Source organism: Schistocerca serialis, chromosome 3 (assembly GCF_023864345.2).
Source record: "Schistocerca serialis cubense isolate TAMUIC-IGC-003099 chromosome 3, iqSchSeri2.2, whole genome shotgun sequence".
Lineage (NCBI taxonomy): Eukaryota > Metazoa > Arthropoda > Insecta > Orthoptera > Acrididae > Schistocerca > Schistocerca serialis.
The window spans coordinates 952,026,051-952,045,502 of record NC_064640.1 but is presented as its reverse complement, the minus strand read 5'-3'; the positions used below and the strand labels follow the sequence as shown (position 1 = coordinate 952,045,502).

Here is a 19,452-nt window from a genome sequence, read left to right as displayed (position 1 = left end):
ACTTCTCACTTAGCCTTGCTCCGGCTCTTCGAAACTCCGGAACCTGATGAAGGAAATCAAGTGCCGTTTTAGTTTTCTCGGCACTCCGTGGAGATCGGACCAAAAATTCGACTTCTCACTTAGCCTTGCTCCGGCTCTTCGAAACTCCATTAAGGCAGTGCCTACAAATAAATAGTGTTAGGTACGGAAATATTTTAACTACTTTTCTATGGCACGTACATCTTCGAAGTTAGCAACATCTGAAAGATGACATGTCAACATGTGGGTCACAGAAATGCAGTTAATTCCCAGGACTCTATACCGACTGCAATGGCCGTTTCCTGTTTACATTTCAAGTACTAAACAGATCACCTTAGGAGCTGGTAAAACTATTCTGTGGTCATTTCCAAGCGGTTTACTCGTCATAAAATGGCAGAAGTGCGCACTTGTCTGTGGTATCGCACTCAGCTGTTCACGTGAGTCCAGTGGTATTTATGACGAGATGTTCTGGATGGGATTGGTCTGTGTCATCCAACATCGGCGTAACCGACAGGCGATTACGAGGAAATCTTCCCTTGTCAATCCATCGATTATCCGGAGACGAACAGTAAGTGCTTCACATTTAGATCAGGAAGTTCTCTTGTGGGTTGAAGGAGGCTCTGTACAGAATACGCGAACGTCTTCTGAGCGTGAAAGATGGTTCAGAACGTGCTACATGAGAACTAATTACACAACTAGCACGTAGAACAACTACATCATCTGCAACCACAATATTTTTTTTCAAACATAAATTTGTTTAATTTACTGTTGCGCAAACGTTAGGATGGGTTGGGATTTGTTCACCGAACAGTCTGCTAGCAAGAGTTTGGTATGAACATTAAGACAGGAATTCTACAGAACAGTTCAATTAGTTTGTGCTCACCTCCAGAGAGACTGATCGTAAACAAATTGTTCATTATTTTCCGTCATGTGTGTCCACAATTGACAGAGAATGTCATATTTCATACACATGTAAACCTATAATTCCAGCATGTCGTTGCTCCTGCTATCGTTAGTTACTCCGTAAACGATTAAACCATGGTTTCACCATAGCACCATGACTTGTTTTGGCCTCACCCCTTTCACAGTAGATATGTACATTGTTAATATCTCACATAAATTTTAGCAACATGATTTCATCATGAAATAACAGCACATATAGAAAAAGATCCTGTATTGTAGCTTAAGGCGTGAAGCTGTTGACCATGTAGCAGCATTTGAGCTCGCCGGCCGGGGTGGCCGAGCGGTTCTAGGCGCTACAGTCTGGAACCGCGCGACCGCAACGGTCGCAGGTTCGAATCCTGCCTCGGGCATGGATGTGTGTGATGTCCTTAGGTTAGCTAGGTTTAAGTAGTTCTAAGTTCTAGGGGACTGATGACCTCAGCAGTTAAGTCCCATAGTGCTCAGAGCCATTTGAACCATTTTTTTTTTTTTGAGCATTCGAGCTCAGAGATGCAAGGTGCAATTGACTGTTACGTATTCATAGCAGCGTTGCAATGTTTTATTATGACACATTGTGGTTTTGCATGTAGCACTGGAGGATGGCATAAGGTTGAAACGGTCTTGGCAAAAAAATAATGGGTTGTGGCACCGCACAGTTGCGGTGTAACTATGTTTCTATTATTTACATAACGTTGAGCAGCTGCATAATCCAGTAAGAACAATAGTGTTTTGCTCAACATTGTTTTGCTTCAGATACAAGAGTACTAGGATACAAAATATAGTGCGAGATGGATCGTGAGAGGTAGACTTGGTTCAAATTGCTCTGAGCACTATGGGACTTAACATCTATGGTCATCAGTCCCCTAGAACTTAGAACTACTTAAACCTAACTAACCGAAGGACGTCACACAACACCCAGTCATCACGAGGCAGAGAAAATCCCTGACCCCGCCGGGAATCGAACCCGGGAACCCGGGCGTGGGATGCGACAACGCTACTGCACGACCAGAGGTAGACTTGTTGACTCGGTACCAGTGGACTACTTTCTGAGGGGCCACGTAAAGAAGTGGGTGTAACGCAAGCCTCTAGAGGCTGTGGAAAATCTCGTGCCTTCCATTTCAGTGGCTTCAGACATTTTCAGACAGATACGAGGAGACTTTGACCAGGTCATACGGTCCCTCCTGAAAAGATGAGTGTTCTGCTCCAGTGCTTAACTGGCGACTGTTAAGCCTTTGCTGTTGAAACAGTGCTCCAGTCATAAAAAGTACTCAAAATGTCGTCTAGGGTTATGATTTCACTTTCTTCTAGATCTTTTGACGTTCCGGTACCTTCAAAAATAATGTTAAAAATTAGCTGTTTCCGAACTACGTTCCTTGTCTCAGTTAGTTTGCTTGCAAACAGTTAACTATCGTTGGAAACGCTTGCGGTAACTTTCAGGCAGACGGGCGCTAGAATTTAGTCCCTGTCTTTCGACTCAGCTGAGCTGTCTGAGGACATGGATCACCCTTCGGAAGATATAGATAGGATACGATGTATAGCTGTTGATACAGCCGTGCTTTTGATTTGTCAGCGGCGTTTCACGTTCAGAATACGATTAGAAGACTGTTTGTCCTCATTTCCAAGAAGAAATAACGAGCTGAAATTTGAAACCTGTGCTCATATATCACTTCCTGTGTAAGGTGATGAACGCCAAAAATTATAGGGTAAATAAACACAGGTTATACACCGACTACTTACCAAGATAAATAGCTTCGCGTGCCAGACGCCGGTCTCTCTGGTTGGAATGAATCGATAGCATTGGCGCAGCGAGCAAAAGATATCTCACTAAACAATTACGCCGCAATTTTCCTCTGCGGTTTGCGTATCTGTAAGAAACTATGCCAGAGAATCACATGACATCTCCACCATAATTAGCGATTCGAAATCCACTGCTAGATCAAAGCTAATTCTAGGCTTTCCCTTGTTTTACCGTGTACAGCTGTACGGATCCATGTCACAAGGGAAGATAATACTATATCGATTTTCGCTCACGAAAAGAAATTAAATTTGTTATCTTCGGCAACGGTTCACTAAAAGTGCTTCAGCAGAAACTGAGCATGCAGGGCAAATGTTATATAAACTGAAATAAAGTAATTAATGTAAACGCAGGAAAGGTCATCGAAGCTACACACAAAATAAATGTATTTGTATCGTTTAATTATGGACAGAGCTAAAAGGTGGTAATATCTGTTTTCAAAGCAATATTACCGAACATTATTTGATTTCACCGATTTTTAAATTCTTGAAAGTACTTTGAAGTACTCTCGGTGCAGTGTGTTAGAATCTATTCGACTAGCCTTGTGAACTGAGATTTCATTGCAAGGAAGAGAGAGATATTGCGAGGGACTAGGTGTAAATAGGCCAGCGGCTGTTCTATTCCTTAACAGGAAATTCCTTAACAGTGGGCAAGGCGTACGCTGGCGCGTTGTCGTGATGAAGCGAGCTGTTTTTCCGGCTCTCGAGCAGTTTGCGCTCCAGTTCTCCCTCACTTTCCTGACAGAGCCTCAGTACAACTTTTCCATGCCAATCTGGGCAGGTAGAACAGGACCACCATGGACAACTCTAGAAATGTAGTCAAATAGCTTAAGCACTATTTTGTTGGCACTGATACTGTTACTATTTACACACAAGACGCTCAGGCATTTACAGGGCGCTGTCCTTCACTGCGACAACTGCTGCTTTCTTTTAGGGTCATAACCACATGTCCACGACTCACCGGCGTCAGGATCCCCCACAGAGGAAGTTGGAAGTTCGTCTGCATACCAGTGCACACCTGAAACCTGTAGTCTCGTTGTGCAGTGTTCCGAGGGCGAGAAACGTACTGCACTGGAATTCATCTGCTACTGTTTATAAGCAAATGTGCTTCATTTGTGTCAGAAATAACGTTTCAGTGTTGCTACAGATAGCGAGATTGTCTTCCTCCTACCCTAACGGATCACGTCAGGAGCTTCCCGTAATACACTCCTGGAAATTGAAATAAGAACACCGTGAATTCATTGTCCCAGGAAAGGGAAACTTTATTGACACATTCCTGGGGTCAGATACATCACATGATCACACTGACAGAACCACAGGCACATAGACACATGCAACAGAGCATGCACAATGTCGGCACTAGTACAGTGTATATCCACCTTTCGCAGCAATGCAGGCTGCTATTCTCCCATGGAGACGATCGTAGAGATGCTGGATGTAGTCCTGTGGAACGGCTTGCCATGCCATTTCCACCTGGCGCCTCAGTTGGACCAGTGTTCGTGCTGGACGTGCAGACCGCGTGAGACGACGCTTCATCCAGTCCCAAACATGCTCAATGGGGGACAGATCCGGAGATCTTGCTGGCCAGGGTAGTTGACTTACACCTTCTAGAGCACGTTGGGTGGCACGGGATACATGCGGACGTGCAATGTCCTGTTGGAACAGCAAGTTCCCTTGCCGGTCTAGGAATGGTAGAACGATGGGTTCGATGACGGTTTGGATGTACCGTGCACTATTCAGTGTCCCCTCGACGATCACCAGTGGTGTACGGCCAGTGTACGAGATCGCTCCCCACACCATGATGCCGGGTGTTGGCCCTGTGTGCCTCGGTCGTATGCAGTCCTGATTGTGGCGCTCACCTGCACGGCGCCAAACACGCATACGACCATCATTGGCACCAAGGCAGAAGCGACTCTCATCGCTGAAGACGACACGTCTCCATTCGTCCCTCCATTCACGCCTGTCGCGACACCACTGGAGGCGGGCTGCACGATGTTGGGGCGTGAGCGGAAGACGGCCTAACGGTGTGCGGGACCGTAGCCCAGCTTCATGGAGACGGTTGCGAATGGTCCTCGCCGATACCCCAGGAGCAACAGTGTCCCTAATTTGCTGGGAAGTGGCGGTGCGGCCCCCTACGGCACTGCGTAGGATCCTACGGTCTTGGCGTGCATCCGTGCGTCGCTGCGGTCCGGTCCCAGGTCGACGGGCACGTGCACCTTCCGCCGACCACTGGCGACAACATCGATGTACTGTGGAGACCTCACGCCCCACGTGTTGAGCAATTCGGCGGTACGTCCACCTGGCCTCCCGCATGCCCACTATACGCCCTCGCTCAAAGTCCGTCAACTGCACATACGGTTCACGTCCACGCTGTCGCGGCATGCTACCAGTGTTAAAGACTGCGATGGAGCTCCGTATGCCACGGCAAACTGGCTGACACTGACGGCGGCGGTGCACAAATGCTGCGCAGCTAGCGCCATTCGACGGCCAACACCGCGGTTCCTGGTGTGTCCGCTGTGCCGTGCGTGTGATCATTGCTTGTACAGCCCTCTCGCAGTGTCCGGAGCAAGTATGGTGGGTCTGACACACCGGTGTCAATGTGTTCTTTTTTCCATTTCCAGGAGTGTATTTTTGTGGCTAACACTATTCAGACGTTCTTATCTGTCTTACATCTTCTTCAGTAAACGGCTCCTTTTATGTTCTGTGAGTACCCAACTAAGTTTTCTACAACGCGAAAAAGAACTTAAAGCAAACTATTTACTTCTTAACGTTAGATACTTTGAAATTTGTAGAAACAGTTGAACTAGGGGTAAATCAGAAAAAAGCGACTCAGCCACACGTGCATCTACAAAAACGCCATGTGAAAAGCTCAGCGTTGGAATATAGATTCTCACGAACGTTTGTGTAGGACTTCCTACGGTATGGAATGCGAGGCATTAGATGCGCGTTGTTCTTCACGAACCAGACGTGCTCCTCAAACTTTCTCCTGGTCGTCTGCACCAGTGTGGGTCCAGGAACACGTGGCGTCCTTCCGCTCGCGCTCTGAGAGCTTTAAATTTCCAATCTGTTAGCGAATGGCTACTCTCTACTTAGCCCGCGTCTTCAATCTGGCCCTCCTTTATCAAGAAGCCAAACTCTATCTACTTACGTGACAGAAAATCCTAAGAAGTTTTGGTGTTATGTTAAATCAGTATACGGATCGAAGTCAACTGTTCAGATACTCTGTGACAGTGAAACGGAGGACGACACAGCAAAGGTCGAAACTGTTTCACAGAAGAAGATCGCACCGTATTGCCTCTCTTAAATCGCTGCACGAACGACAAAATGGTTCGTATCGAAGTAAGTGACCACGGAATGGACGGAAGGCCACTGGATATGATACTATACGATACTATACAGAGCATGCTAAAGAACTTGCCTCTGTCCCAGCAGCAATTTACCCAGGCCTTTGGAGGATTTAATTCTTCCTGAAGATTAGAAAAAAATCACAGGTCATTCCCGTTTTCCAGAAGGATCGCCGAACAGACGCACAAAACCAGAGTCCTGTATCTATGACGTCGGTAAGTTGTAGAACTTTGGAACATGCTTGCGTATTATGAAATTTCAGGAGGCCGAAAGTCTCCTCTTTTGGAACCAAGATGGGCTCCGACAGCAACGTTCATGTGAATCCCAGTTCGTTCTGTTCGTCCCCTAGACCCACAAAGCAGTAGGTACAGGCGCCCGAGTAAATGCCGTGTTCCTTGACTTCTGAAAGACATTCGATACAGTTCCGCACATCCGCTTTGTAACAAAATATGAGCGTACGGAATGTCAACCCAACTGTGTGACTGGATTGAAGAGTTTGTAGCAAACAGAGTACAACATAGAATGAAATTTTCACTCTACAGCGGAGTATGCGCTGATATGAAACTTCCTGGCAGAGTAAAACTGTGTGCCGGATCGAGACTCGAACTCGGGACATTGCCTTTCGCGGGCAAGTGGTCTACCAACTGAGCTACCCAAGCACGACTCGCGCCCCATCCTCACAGCTTTAATTCCGCCAGTACATCGTCTCCTACCTTCCAGACTTCACAGAAGCTCTCCTGCGAAACTTGTGGAACTAGCACTCCTGGAAGAAAGGATATTGCGGAGACATGGCTCCCCCAGGCTGTGGCTAAGCCATGTCTCCGCAATATCCTTTCTTCCAGGAGTGCTAGTTCTGCAAGTATCGCAGGAGAGCTTCTGTGAAGTTTGGAAGGTAGGAGACGAGGTACTGGCGGAATTAAAGCTGTGAGGACGGGGCGTGAGTCGTGCTTGGGTAGCTCAGTTGATACCGGCACGGTAACTCAGCGTGTTCGGTGAGGGGGTTAGCTGCGCTCTGTAATAAAAAAACTGAGTTAATGGGTCAACGACGAACTGAAACGGGTGTCTTGCAATGTCCGAGCAGATAAACGAACAAAATGAGATTAAAAAAAATAATGTTGCAAGTTCCACGAGGCTTGCAGCCGATGATGCTCTCGTATACAGAGAAATCGTGAATTTACAAAATTGTAGCCAAATGCAGGAACACCTGCAGAGGATCGATGCTAGGTGCAGGGCGTGGCAATTGACTATCAACATAAACAAATGTAACGTATTGCATATACACAGATAGAAAGACTTTCCCTTACACTATAACACAATTGCGGAACAATCACTGGTGGCTGTTACTTACGTAAAATATCTAGGAGTATGCGTGTACAGCTGTTTGAAATGGAACAACCACATAAAATTAACTGAGACTCATTGGAAGAATCCTCAGGAAATCTAATCCAACAACGTAGAAAGTAGCATACAAAACACTCGTTCGGCCAGTACTTGCCTATTTCTCGTCAGTGTGGGATCCATACCAGGTAGGACTGATAGAGAAAATAGAGAAGATCCAAAATAGACCAGCGCATTTCGTTACTGGTTCATTTCGTAATCACGAAAGAGTCACAGATGTTCAGTGATCTCTAGTAGCAGAAGTTGTAAGAGACGTGTTCTGTAACACGGTGTGCTTTCACGTTACAGTTCCAAGGGCGTACGTTCCAATAAGAATCAACAACTATATTGCGTTCTCCTTTGTATATCTCGCGAAAAGATTATGAAGATAAAATTAGAGACATTCGAGCCCACACGGAGGTTTACCGGCAACCGAGCTTCCCGCGAACTACCCAAGACTGGAACAGGAAAGAGGGGAAGTGATAGTGGTACACAAAGTAACCTCCGCCACGCACCGCAAGGTACACTGATTCGTTGAGGGTCCACTTAGATTCCGTTATGACTTTTCAAATGGGCATGACAGTATACTTAAGAGAGGCTCACGACATAACACTTCAGCTTAAAAAAAGGCTGGCCAATGGCTATAATGCCAAACTGATAAGGAGAGCCATGCCCACATTTAGGCGCGACATGCACAAACAGCAGCCAGTTTTAAGGAGTAGAGACATTAACAACACAGATCCTTACAGCAACTGCTATGGTCTTTCCATTTGTAAAGTACAGATGTGAGACCTGAACCATAAGAAATAGGAAATACTGAACGGCATAGAATAAACATAATTCAATTCTGATGTTGAACCAAAATATCTTACAGTCCATGCACCGCAGAGAAAATGACTAGGTCAGTATTAGAGCAGATAAAACCAGATTGCTGCTTGGAAGGTCTGGTACTTTCAGAAAACTGAACTACTGTGGGCACATAATGAGAAATCATGATCCACTGAAGAATACCTTAATACTGGGGAAGATCGAATGCACAAGGAGACGAAGACAACAAAGGATGACATGGATCGATGGTTTCAAACAAGTAATTAGGTCCAACCTGGAAAGTATGCGGGACAAAGTGCAGGACAGAAGAAACTGGCTAGAGTAGTAGGGTAATGATGGTGCTGGCGAAGTTTTGATATCAAATTGATACACAAATTAATTAAATTGATCAAATAATTACTCCCAGCCCAAGATGACATCATGTGTTTTCTCAGCCGGCACGTATGTCCCAGCCCCTCCCCAACCTTCGCTCCCTCCTCCCACCTACCCTATTGGTGGGAATTTCGAATTTTGGCAGGAATTTCGAATTTTAGCAGGAATTTTTAATTTTGGCTGGAATTTCGAATTTTGTGGGAATTTCGAATTTTGGTGGGAATTTCTTTGGTCCAGGGCTGTGTTGACGTCCCACCCCACCCCGAATCTGGGAATTTGGTAGGGGTGGTCAAAATGGAGGTAGCCTTTCCAGCACTCAAACCCTGGTCCTCCTGGATGGAAAGCCCCAGTGCACCCCATAACAAAATTATACCACCAGAGATACCTGGAACTGGCGAAAAATTAAAAATGGTGGTGCCCTTTCTGGAGCTTGAACGCTGGTCCTTCTGGACAGAAAACCCAAGTGCTGTCCCAACACTTGGAAACTGGCCAGATGCAGGAGAGGGAGGATAGGTTAGTGTACTTTATTTTCATTGGGAAGCTGGAAATTGGTCCTAATTACCTTATTAATCACAAAGATCTGTCCTAGTAGCGCAACTATATTCAAGGCACCACATAAGGAACGCCTAAAATCGCAATACAGCTAAAAAATTGAGGGTGCCATACAACTGGTGTTATCCTGCTGGGAAAAAATTTCGCAATACCACTCAAAATTAATGACAGACACACTCAAACTCAATCCGTCACCTACAAGCTGGCAAGGAAAGGCTGGGATGAAAGGTACTAAATTTATTCTTTTTTATTCTTTTTGGCAGTAAGTATGTTCAACTGACAAGATGCTGGTGTTAGACAGAGTGGAGTTTAATAAGTGCATTACATGTAAGCATACAGCAAAGGACAGTATCCATCTCTGTTTGACGTCAACCCAGACAATGGAGACCAATACACACTACCACAACTGATGGAAAATGCGGCCGGCCGGTGTGGCCGAGCGGTTCTAGGCGCTTCAGTCTGGAACCGCGCGACCTCTACGGTCGCAGGTTCGAATCCTGCCTCGGGATGGATGTGTGTGATGTCCTTAGCTTAGTTAGGTTTAAGTAGTTCTAAGTTCTAGGGGACTGATGAACTCAGATGTTGAGTCCCATAGTGCTCAGAGCCAGTTTTATTTGATGGAAAATGCATCACTGTTCTATTTACACCTCGAAATTGAGTCACAGTCCATCACCAACACGAAAGGGAAATTTAGTAGCACTGCTCCACAACTGCAACTGTTTCGGGAGGCCACACACACATTGGACTGTCTCCCACACTGCCACTCTGCAATGGAGAACAACAGCATTTAACGTCAATGCACCTCTTACAATCGAGCACCTATTAGAAAGGAGAACAGAATCGCGACAGTAATAAATGTTCTCTTTCCACGAAAACAGACACAGCCCATTTTCTTTTAGTTTTATGAGAAAAATCGGTATAGTTTTTAAGTTTGACTGCAAGATACAATTCGACCTGTACGCGTCCAGCCTGTGTAAAATTGGGGGAAAAAACTTCTACTATTTTGCTGCGAAAACTACTGATCACTTCAGAATATCCTCGTCATTTTGAAACCATCATAGGAGTAAAGAAAAAGCGAGAATTAAAATCAGTTACCGTATGTGTGCTTATATTTGACATTTTTGTCCCATCCACTGAAACGCCTGTGAAGTTTCTGATCATTCACCAGATTCTCACGTCCTACTTTTGTAAGCAATTTGGTCATCACAGCCTGTTTCACATAGTCTAGTCACACCATGCGTAAAAAAAAAAAAACCACTGGCATTTCTAGGTTCCACAACGAGCTATAATTCAAGTGGTGTCTGTAACTAGAGGTTATGAAGTATGAAATAAAGCAGGTAACACCTGTTTTTTAAAAATATAAGTGTGATGATAATAATGAAAAAAAGGCATGACTCCATGAGAACAGATACAATCGATTTCTATTAGTTTTACGAGCAGAATAGGTATCGGTTTGAGAGAACTATCTGCATCCAAACTTTAACTAGTTATACCACTCCTTGTAATAGAACTTCCTGTAAGATTTTACCGCATCTCTCCCATATTATATATAAAAAAAGAAATAACATCTGCGTGTTGACATTGAGCATATTGCATACATAATGAATAACTTCACGGGAACACGTGGCCAGCGCTTGAAGTCACTTGCAATGATCTGTGTGAACTCTTATCGACTATACTGGAGGAAGACCATATCCAACAGACTATCAATCAAAAAAAGAGATTTCCTGTATTGTTCCTTCATAAGCAATTTAATACATTGTTTTCTTTGGCTGTAACACAGCCAAGCAGTGTACGACTACAGTTTTGACACCGCCGTACAATTTTTTTTCTAGCATGGCTTCAAGGTCTGTGTCAGGTGCTAGACCGATATTAACGTTTCGATCATTTGGCTCTCACAGAAAACTGAACGCTGCGTGGTGTAAACTATGCAGCTCCCACAACACACAGGTCGTAGAAATAAAATACAGAGGTGTTGCATGTTCCTTGACTAATCGTGATACATGTAATATGCTCGATGTCAGCATGCAGACACGATGTGTTTTTTCTGTATTTGGAAGAGAGGGATGCGGTAAAATCTTATAGGAGGTTCTATTACAATGAGTGGTATAACTGGCTAAAGTATGGATGCAGACAGTTCTCTCAGAACTACACCGATTTTGTTCATAAAACTAATAGAATCTGGCTTTACCTATTCTTGTGGAATCATGACTGTTTTTATTATTAATGTCACGATTGCGCGTTTAAAAGACAGGTGTTACCTGCGTTATTTCATACTTCATAGTCTCTAATTATAAACTAGACACCACTCGAATTATTGCTCGTTGTGGGAGTTGGAAATGAGAGTCTTTTTTTTCCTGAGGTGTGACTAGATTTTGTGAAAAAGCTTGTGATAATCAAATTGCTTACAAAACTAGAACCCAAGAATCTGCTGTATGATTAGAAACTTTACAGACTTGTTGCTAAAGGGGAGTTATGGAGCAAAAACGTCAAACATAAGGACATAGGTGGTAACTGGTTTCGATGTAACAGAAGACAGAGAGATGTGATCAAATCTTAATGGAAGTTCTATTACAAGACAGGCTCTCAAGATTCGTTTCATAAACTCAGATGTCATATACACTGAAGCGCCAAAGAAACTGGTATAGGCATATGAATTCAAATACAAAGATAAGTAAACAGGCAGAATGTGGAACTGCGGTGGGAAAGCCTATATAAGACAACAAGTGTCTGCGCAGTTGTTAGTTCGTTTACTGCTGGTACAACGGCAGGTTATCAAGATTTAAGTGAGTCTGAACTTGGTGTTATAGTCGGCACACGAGCGATGGGAATCAGCATCTCTGAAGTAGTGATGAAGTGGGGATTTTCCCATACGACCATTTAATGAGTGTACCATGAAATCAGGAATCTGGTAAAACACCATATCTCTGACATCACTGCGGCCAGAAAAAGATCCTACAAGAATGGGACCAACGACGACTGAAGAGAACCATTCAATGTGACAGACGTGCAACCCTTCACAACTTGCTGCAGATTTCAGTTCTGGGCCATCAACAAGTGTAAGTGTGCAAATCATTAAATGAGACATCATCAATATGGGTTTTCGGAGCTGAAGGCCTACTTGTATACCCTTGATGACTGTATGATACAAAGCTTTACACCTCACCCGAGCCTGTCCACACCAATACTGGACTGTTGATGACTGGAAACATGTTGCCTGGTTGGACGAATCTCGTTTCAAGTTGTATCGAGTGGATGGAAATAACCTCATGAATCCATGGACTGTTCAAGCTGGTGGAGGCTCTGTTATGGTGTGAGGCATGTACAGTTGGAGTGATAAAGGACCCCTGATACGTCTAGATACGACTCTGACAGGTAACACGTACGTAAACATCCTGTCTGATCAGCTGCATCCATTCATATATACTGTCCATTCCGACGGACTTGGGCAATTCCAGCAGGACAATGCGACACCCCACACGTCCAGAATAGCTACAGAGTGGCCCCAGAAACACTCTTTTGAGTGTAAACACATCTGATGGCCACCAAAGTCACCAGACGTGAACATTATTGAGCATATCTGGCATGCCTTGCAACGTGCTGTTCAGAAGAGATCTTCACCCCCTCGTACTCTTACGGATTTCTGGACAATCCTGCAGAATTCATGGTGTGAGATCCCTCCAGCACTATTTCAGACATTGGTCAAGTCCATGCCACGTTGTGTTGCAGCACTTCTGCATGCTCGTGGGGCCCCTACACAATATAAGGCAGGTGTACAGTTTCTTTGGCTTTTCAGTGTAGGTTCACATTGGTAAAACAGGACTTTCCATAGTGTACAAAAAAGCAACATCTTCTTGAATTGTAGAATGTTGTTGTTCAACGTAAAATGATCGTGTTTTTTCCAACATGTGAGCCTATGGCATGAAAGATTGTACTTTGTAATGTTATGTGTCTGGAATGGTTGTAATACACACGTGCATGACAGATTATTTACACACACTGATTTGAACACAACAGACGCTCTCAGGTCATGTAATTTGTCCGTCAAGCTGAAAGAAATTCCTTAACATAGACTTTTTTTTCTTCAGAGTTTAAATTCTTGCTTTTACTTTACTCTGAAGACGGTTTCTAAATAACGAGGAGGGAGGCGAGGGATGAGGGGAGGTAAGACGGCCTCGAATTTGGCCAGTTTGTGAGTGTACTTCGAGGAGAATGCACGTTCAACTACTACTGCTTCTGCAGCCTTTTGGGACAACGATTTTCCCCAGTACATGAGGTGCACTGTGACCCATTCATCATGAGTGCTGGTTTTTTCTTCATGACAATGTGAATGTGTAATTAGAACAGTGATGCATTTTACATCAGTTGTGGTAGTGTGTATTGGCCTCAATTACCTGGGCTACAGGGTGACCGTCGAGCAGGCGTCTGTAGCAAACTCTGATGTCAAACAAGGATAGATACTGTCCGCAGCTGTATGCTTACAGGTAATACTCTTATTAAGCTCCTCTCTATCCAACATCGGCATCTCATCAATTGAACATACTTCCTGCCAAAAAGAATAAAAATAATCCTTACACTCCAGCCGTTTTCTCTCCAGCTTGTAGGTGAATGGTAGAGTTTGAATGTGTCTGTTACTAGTTGTAAGTGGTATTGTGATACTTTTTCGCAACAGGACCATCAATTGTATGGAATGGTCAATTTTTCAGCTGTATTACGATTTTAGGTAGTCTTTCTATGGCGTTATGCATATACTTGCGTCATTAGGACCGATCTTTATGATTAATTACGTAATTAGGACCGATCTTCAGCTTGCCAACGAAAATAAAGTACAATAACCCAACCTACCTCTCCTGCATCTGGCCAGTTTCCATGTTTTGGGAGAGCTTTCAGTCCAGAAGGCCCAGGGTTTGAGTCCAAGAAAGTGCACCCCTACTTTTAATTTCCACCCAGTTCGAAGTGCCTCTGGCGGTATAATTTTTTAGGAGGGTGCACTTGGGATTTCCATCCAGGAGGACCGGGGTTTGAGTGCTGGAAAGGATACCCCCATTTTGACCACACCCCACTAAATTCCTGGGTTGAGGGGGGGGGGGGGGGTGGAACGTCAGGACAGCCCTGGGACAAAGAAATCCACACTAAGAATCGAAATTCTTCCCGAAATTCGAAATAAAAAATTTCCGCCAGAATAGGAAATTTCCGCTAGTAGGTTAGGTGTGTGAGGGGGGGGGGGGGTGGGGGGGGGGAGGGTTCAAATGGCACTGAGCACTATGCGACTTAACTTCTGAGGTCATCAGTCGCCTAGAACTTAGAACTAATTAAACCTAACTAACCTAAGGACATCACACACATCCATGCCCGAGGCAGGATTCGAACCTGCGACCGTAGCGGTCGCTCGGCTCCACACTGTAGCGCCTAGAACCGCACGGCCACGGGGAGGGGGGAGGGAGGGGGAGGGTAGGGTAATTGGGAGGGGGGGATTGGGGAGAGGCCTGGGACCCACTTACCGGCTGAGAAAAAACATGATGTAATCTGGGGGTAGGAGTGGGCCATGTTGGGTGGTAATTAATTGATCAGTTTAATTAATTTACATATCAATTTGATATCATAATTGCGCTAGTGCCCACTACATACTACTGGTGTGGTTTGGTTCATAATGGGGTCATCTAGAGTCGGAATAGACTAACTGAATAGAGAGAGAGAGGGAGAGAGAGAGAGAGAGAGAGAGAGAGAGAGAGAGAGAGACAAGAAACATGATCCACACACAGGCTCGGGTACAAAGCGAATGTAAGTGTGGAGACCTATACATTTCCGAAACCGAGAGGACAGTAGCTATGTACATCTGGGAACACAGGCGATACATTCGAGTCAGTTAGCAGAAAAAATCGTCATTGGCCAAATACCAGAAAGTGGGGAGCAAGGAGATAAAATCCAGCGAGACTTGTGTAATTGCAAAGAGGTGAGGTGTCGTTAAGTGCAATATGAAGGAAGTCACTACATATTATAACACCCATGCCAGATGGTTAGAGGATGGCAACAAGCCATCAGTGCGCAGCAGCTCGCACTACCAGCATTGCATGCATGTGGGATCCTTGAGCAACTACAATTGCTGCCTGAGCAAAACAGTGTTGACATATGCCAGCTGTGATGCATACAGAATGGGGAAAAGCAATAGACAACAGCAGTTCTGCACTACTTCCAGCTCCAGAAACCAGACCAATAAAGCCTCCAACTCCTTCCACCACAATATACCTTCCATCTCAAAAGTATTGTTTCTTTTTATTTTTTTTATGTCATACCCAGCATTGGAGTTATGACGAAATATATTTGGATGCCCAACACACCCAGAGTATGGCGCCAGTTTGATTCATCCAGAAATTTTTTGCTAAATTAATTTGAAGTTGACAACGAAACGCAGTCACCCCATTATATGAAGGCAGCATTAGTAGCTGTGGACCAATGACGCGTGCCGTAACCTCTTGACAACAAGTGGTGCATTTGTCAAGCCTTTAACAGTTTGAAGTGGCGCGGTGCGGTGACACGTGAGCACTTACCTGCGCCGAGGCAAGCTTGACCCTGCTGGAGGTGTGCAGTGGCTGACCATCCTTGAGCCAGGAGACGGCCAGCTGGGGGTAGCCCTCGGTGGAGCAGTTTAGCTGTGCAGACCGCCCCACGTCCACAGTCTGCTGCTGTGGAACCATGTACGCCGACAACGGCGCTGAAACATATACAGGCGTCCGTCTCATCTCAAAGTTATCCATTCCTCTGCAGAAGGTCAAAGAACGCACTCGAAAGTAAGAATGATTGGGGTTCAACATCCCAAGGTCCTTGTCTGAGGAAATCGTATCCTTAGCCTTCTGCATGAACGTGAATTTTCATAATTTTATCGTCGTTGTCGCCTCGCGAGATGTGTGTTGGAACAAATAATATGTTTCATGGTTAAAAGGAACGTACACTCTCGGAACTGATGGAGTAAATCCAGCCACGGTGAACAATCTTTTTCTTATGACGCCGCACACTGCATTTTGTTAAGTATTTCTGTTACACTCTCACACTGATTGAAGAAAATCGAGAGGAATATTGCAGCCCGCTTTTAAATATTTCCTGCCTTTTCCGTTAATTGAGTGTGGTAAGCGTCCCACACCAACTAGCAGGACTAAAGAATCGGTCGAACAGTAGTTTTTTTTAAAGCGCCCTCTCTCGTGCGCGAAACGTACCTCCTTAAGCCATCCTCATTTGGGACGCTTTTTCCAACGAGAAACACACCAGACATGGTTTCTGTCGTGATGCGCGCATGCAACATGCTTCTCACCATGATCTTGCGACTGCTGCGTTTCCCAGCGGCAGTTTTCGGTTGTACCTGTCTCGCAACTCACACAGCGTCTTTACGAACATTGACACGTGTAAAATTTCTACGTCAGCGCTATTAAAAAGCACATTTTCTCCATTGCGCAAATGCTAGTTATATTGTTCTGTGTGTAGTATGCACAAATGAAAAGTTCAATATCCGTGAACATGATACGAGGCAATAACGGAAGTTCCATGTCCAGTTTGGTATGACATGATCTTTTAAAACTTATATTACAAATAGTGCGATACAAATTTACAATATTCTTATACAGAAAATGGAATAATTTTTCTTATTCTCACTTTTAGGATAATCCTAAGGTCCCTCACTCCAGGCTGCTGCTTCCGAATTTTTAGAACCTGTGAAATGCAAGGTAGTTCGAATAAGACAGTGTAGAATATCCTATTACAACGAGTGGAAACTCTCTTGTAGTTAAAGCCAAAAAAATCATTCATATGCTGCAATATTGGCGTTAAATTACTGAACTGCTATTGAATCAAGCACTGACGTAGAAAGCAATCTTGCAATTTAGTCAACTTTTCCTCGCACGTTCACAAAAACGAACAGACTCACTCCTACGAGAGCGTGAGAGATGTTGGAGGGAGCCCTTATATATACATAACATCGAACATTACATTACATTACATATTTCTATCAAATTAGTAAGAAGAGTCATAATCTTTTCGAAAATGTGAAGGTGACTTAAAAAAAAGATCGGGGATAGTAGGACACAAACCAGATACAATCGACTTCACAAAAGTGCACCTCCATCCTTTACACAACAGTGTACTTGGGCGTCGAATGTATTTGTCTTCAATGTGACGACATCCTGAAGGCTTTAACTGCTGATATATTATTAACTAGTTATTTATTATAACATATTGTAATAAGGACGAACTGTTTCCCAAAAATACTGAATGCTCTGGTGCTTTGAATTGGCATACTTCCGTAAGGAGAAAGTTATAATACGAAAGAAGACCAAATACGATGAATTTTTAACCGCCAGTATAACTTTTCCTGTTATTTTATTGCAACAAATCGTACCAAAAACGTCACGTTTTCGAGAGATGCTCTCTGTGCTTGGAAACAGAATATACTCATAAGAATTAAGTTATGATATAAAATTTACCAAATATAGGCTTCAACTGCAAACGACCAAATCCACTATGTGGACTCCAAGCTACTGCTAGTGATATACGACTAGAACGCAATCTTGCCTCTCATTGGCTATGTTTCTCTCCAAGAGGTAAAAATCCTATTTGTCTTATTCAGTCTTTCACGCTTCCGAATGCTGTGAAACGTGAAATCCCACGTTGAGAGGTCACAAATCTCGACTGTTCCCTCGCCCACCAGCGCTTTTATTTCCCGTGTGAGCATGGCTTTAGGCATCTTCCAATAAATCTGAGTTTGTATGTGAACGGACGAATCATACCGGACAGAAACTCTTAGGGACCTAGAGGTCTGACTGATTCCTATGATTTATGTCAGACCTTTCTATTTGACCGCGCGAATTATACTACATGTATGGATGTTTAGGGTTAGCCGTCAGTCAATGAATGAGGCGATGATCACCTACATGTTAGGAACATCGATGTTTTTTTTTTTTTTTTTTAATTTGTGGTATCTCTGCTGGCCGGGGTGGCCGAGCGATTCTAGGCGCTACAGTCTGGAACCATGCGACCGCTGCGGTCGCAGGTTCGAGTCCTGCCTCGGGCACGGGTGTGTGTGATGTCCTTAGGTTAGTTAGGTTTAAGTAGTTCTGAGTTCTAGGGGACTGATGACCTCAGAACTTAAGCCTCATAGTGCTCAGAGCCATTTGAACCATTTTTGTGGTATCTCTTGTAATTATCACGGAATAAATACACTCTAAGATAACAAAAAAAAAAGAAAAAAAAATGACGCACCACGAGGGAATTATCCGATGGGACGGAAATTGGTAGAGGTGATGTATATATACAGACAACCATATGGCTACAATTTCAGAAAAATTGGATGGTTTACTCAAGAGAAAGAGTTTCAGAAAATGAGCAACTCCATAGCGCGTCACTCCACCTCTGAATCTTATGGACCCAGTTATTCGGCTTGGTATTGGTTAATAGTGTTGTTTTATGTCCTCCAGAGAGATATTTTGCCAAATTCTGTCCAATTAGAGCGTTGGACCGTCAGAGTCCCAAGCTGATTGGAGGGTGCTGTCCATAATGCTCCAAAAGTTCTTACTTGGGGAGAGATCCTTGCTAACCAAAGCAGATTTTGACAAGCACGAAGACAAGCAGTAGAAGCTCTCGCCGTATGTGGGCGGGCATTATCTTGCTCAAATGTAAGCCCAGGATGGCCGGGGCAACACAATGAGGTGTAGAATACCGTCGGGGTACCGATGTGTTGTAAGGATGTTGTGGATGACAACCGAAAGGGTCCTGCTATTCAAGAAAATGGGACACCAGATCGTCACTCCTGGTTCTCGGGCCTTACGGGAAGCGACAGTCAGGTTGGCATCACAACGCCGTCCGGGGCATCTCCAGACACGTCTCCAGCCTGGAATCCCATAGATTGTAGTGCAATTGTCTTCAGTGATGAGTACCGCATGGAACTGAGCCCCGATGATATGTCTGGAGAGCCCACCATATGACCCTACAGTCTGCAGTGTTGGTTCCGGGGTGCCACTTCTTTTCACAGCAGAACCCCTTTGAGTGTCATCCGCGGCACCCTTACAGAACAGCAGTAGTCCGAATATGGCGAGAGAATCTATTGCTTGTCTTGCTGCTTGGCAGACTCTACCTTGGTCAGCGAAGTCGCAGGATCTATTCCCAATTGAGAACCTTGGAAGCATTATAGACAGGGCCCTTCAACCATCTCGGGAGTTTGACGGTCTAAGTCATCAATTG

At 44.5% G+C, this 19,452-nt stretch overlaps 1 protein-coding gene across 1 annotated transcript in view; it reads right to left on the bottom strand.

The window, feature by feature from the left end:
• LOC126471336 (Down syndrome cell adhesion molecule-like protein Dscam2) overlaps positions 1–19,452 on the bottom strand; it is a 208,809-nt gene that overhangs the window by 163,429 nt on the left and 25,928 nt on the right. Inside the window, exon 3 of the mRNA XM_050099457.1 lies at positions 15,777–15,940. Coding sequence (XP_049955414.1) covers positions 15,777–15,940 — 164 coding nt within the window. The remainder of the gene's footprint in view (positions 1–15,776; positions 15,941–19,452) is intronic.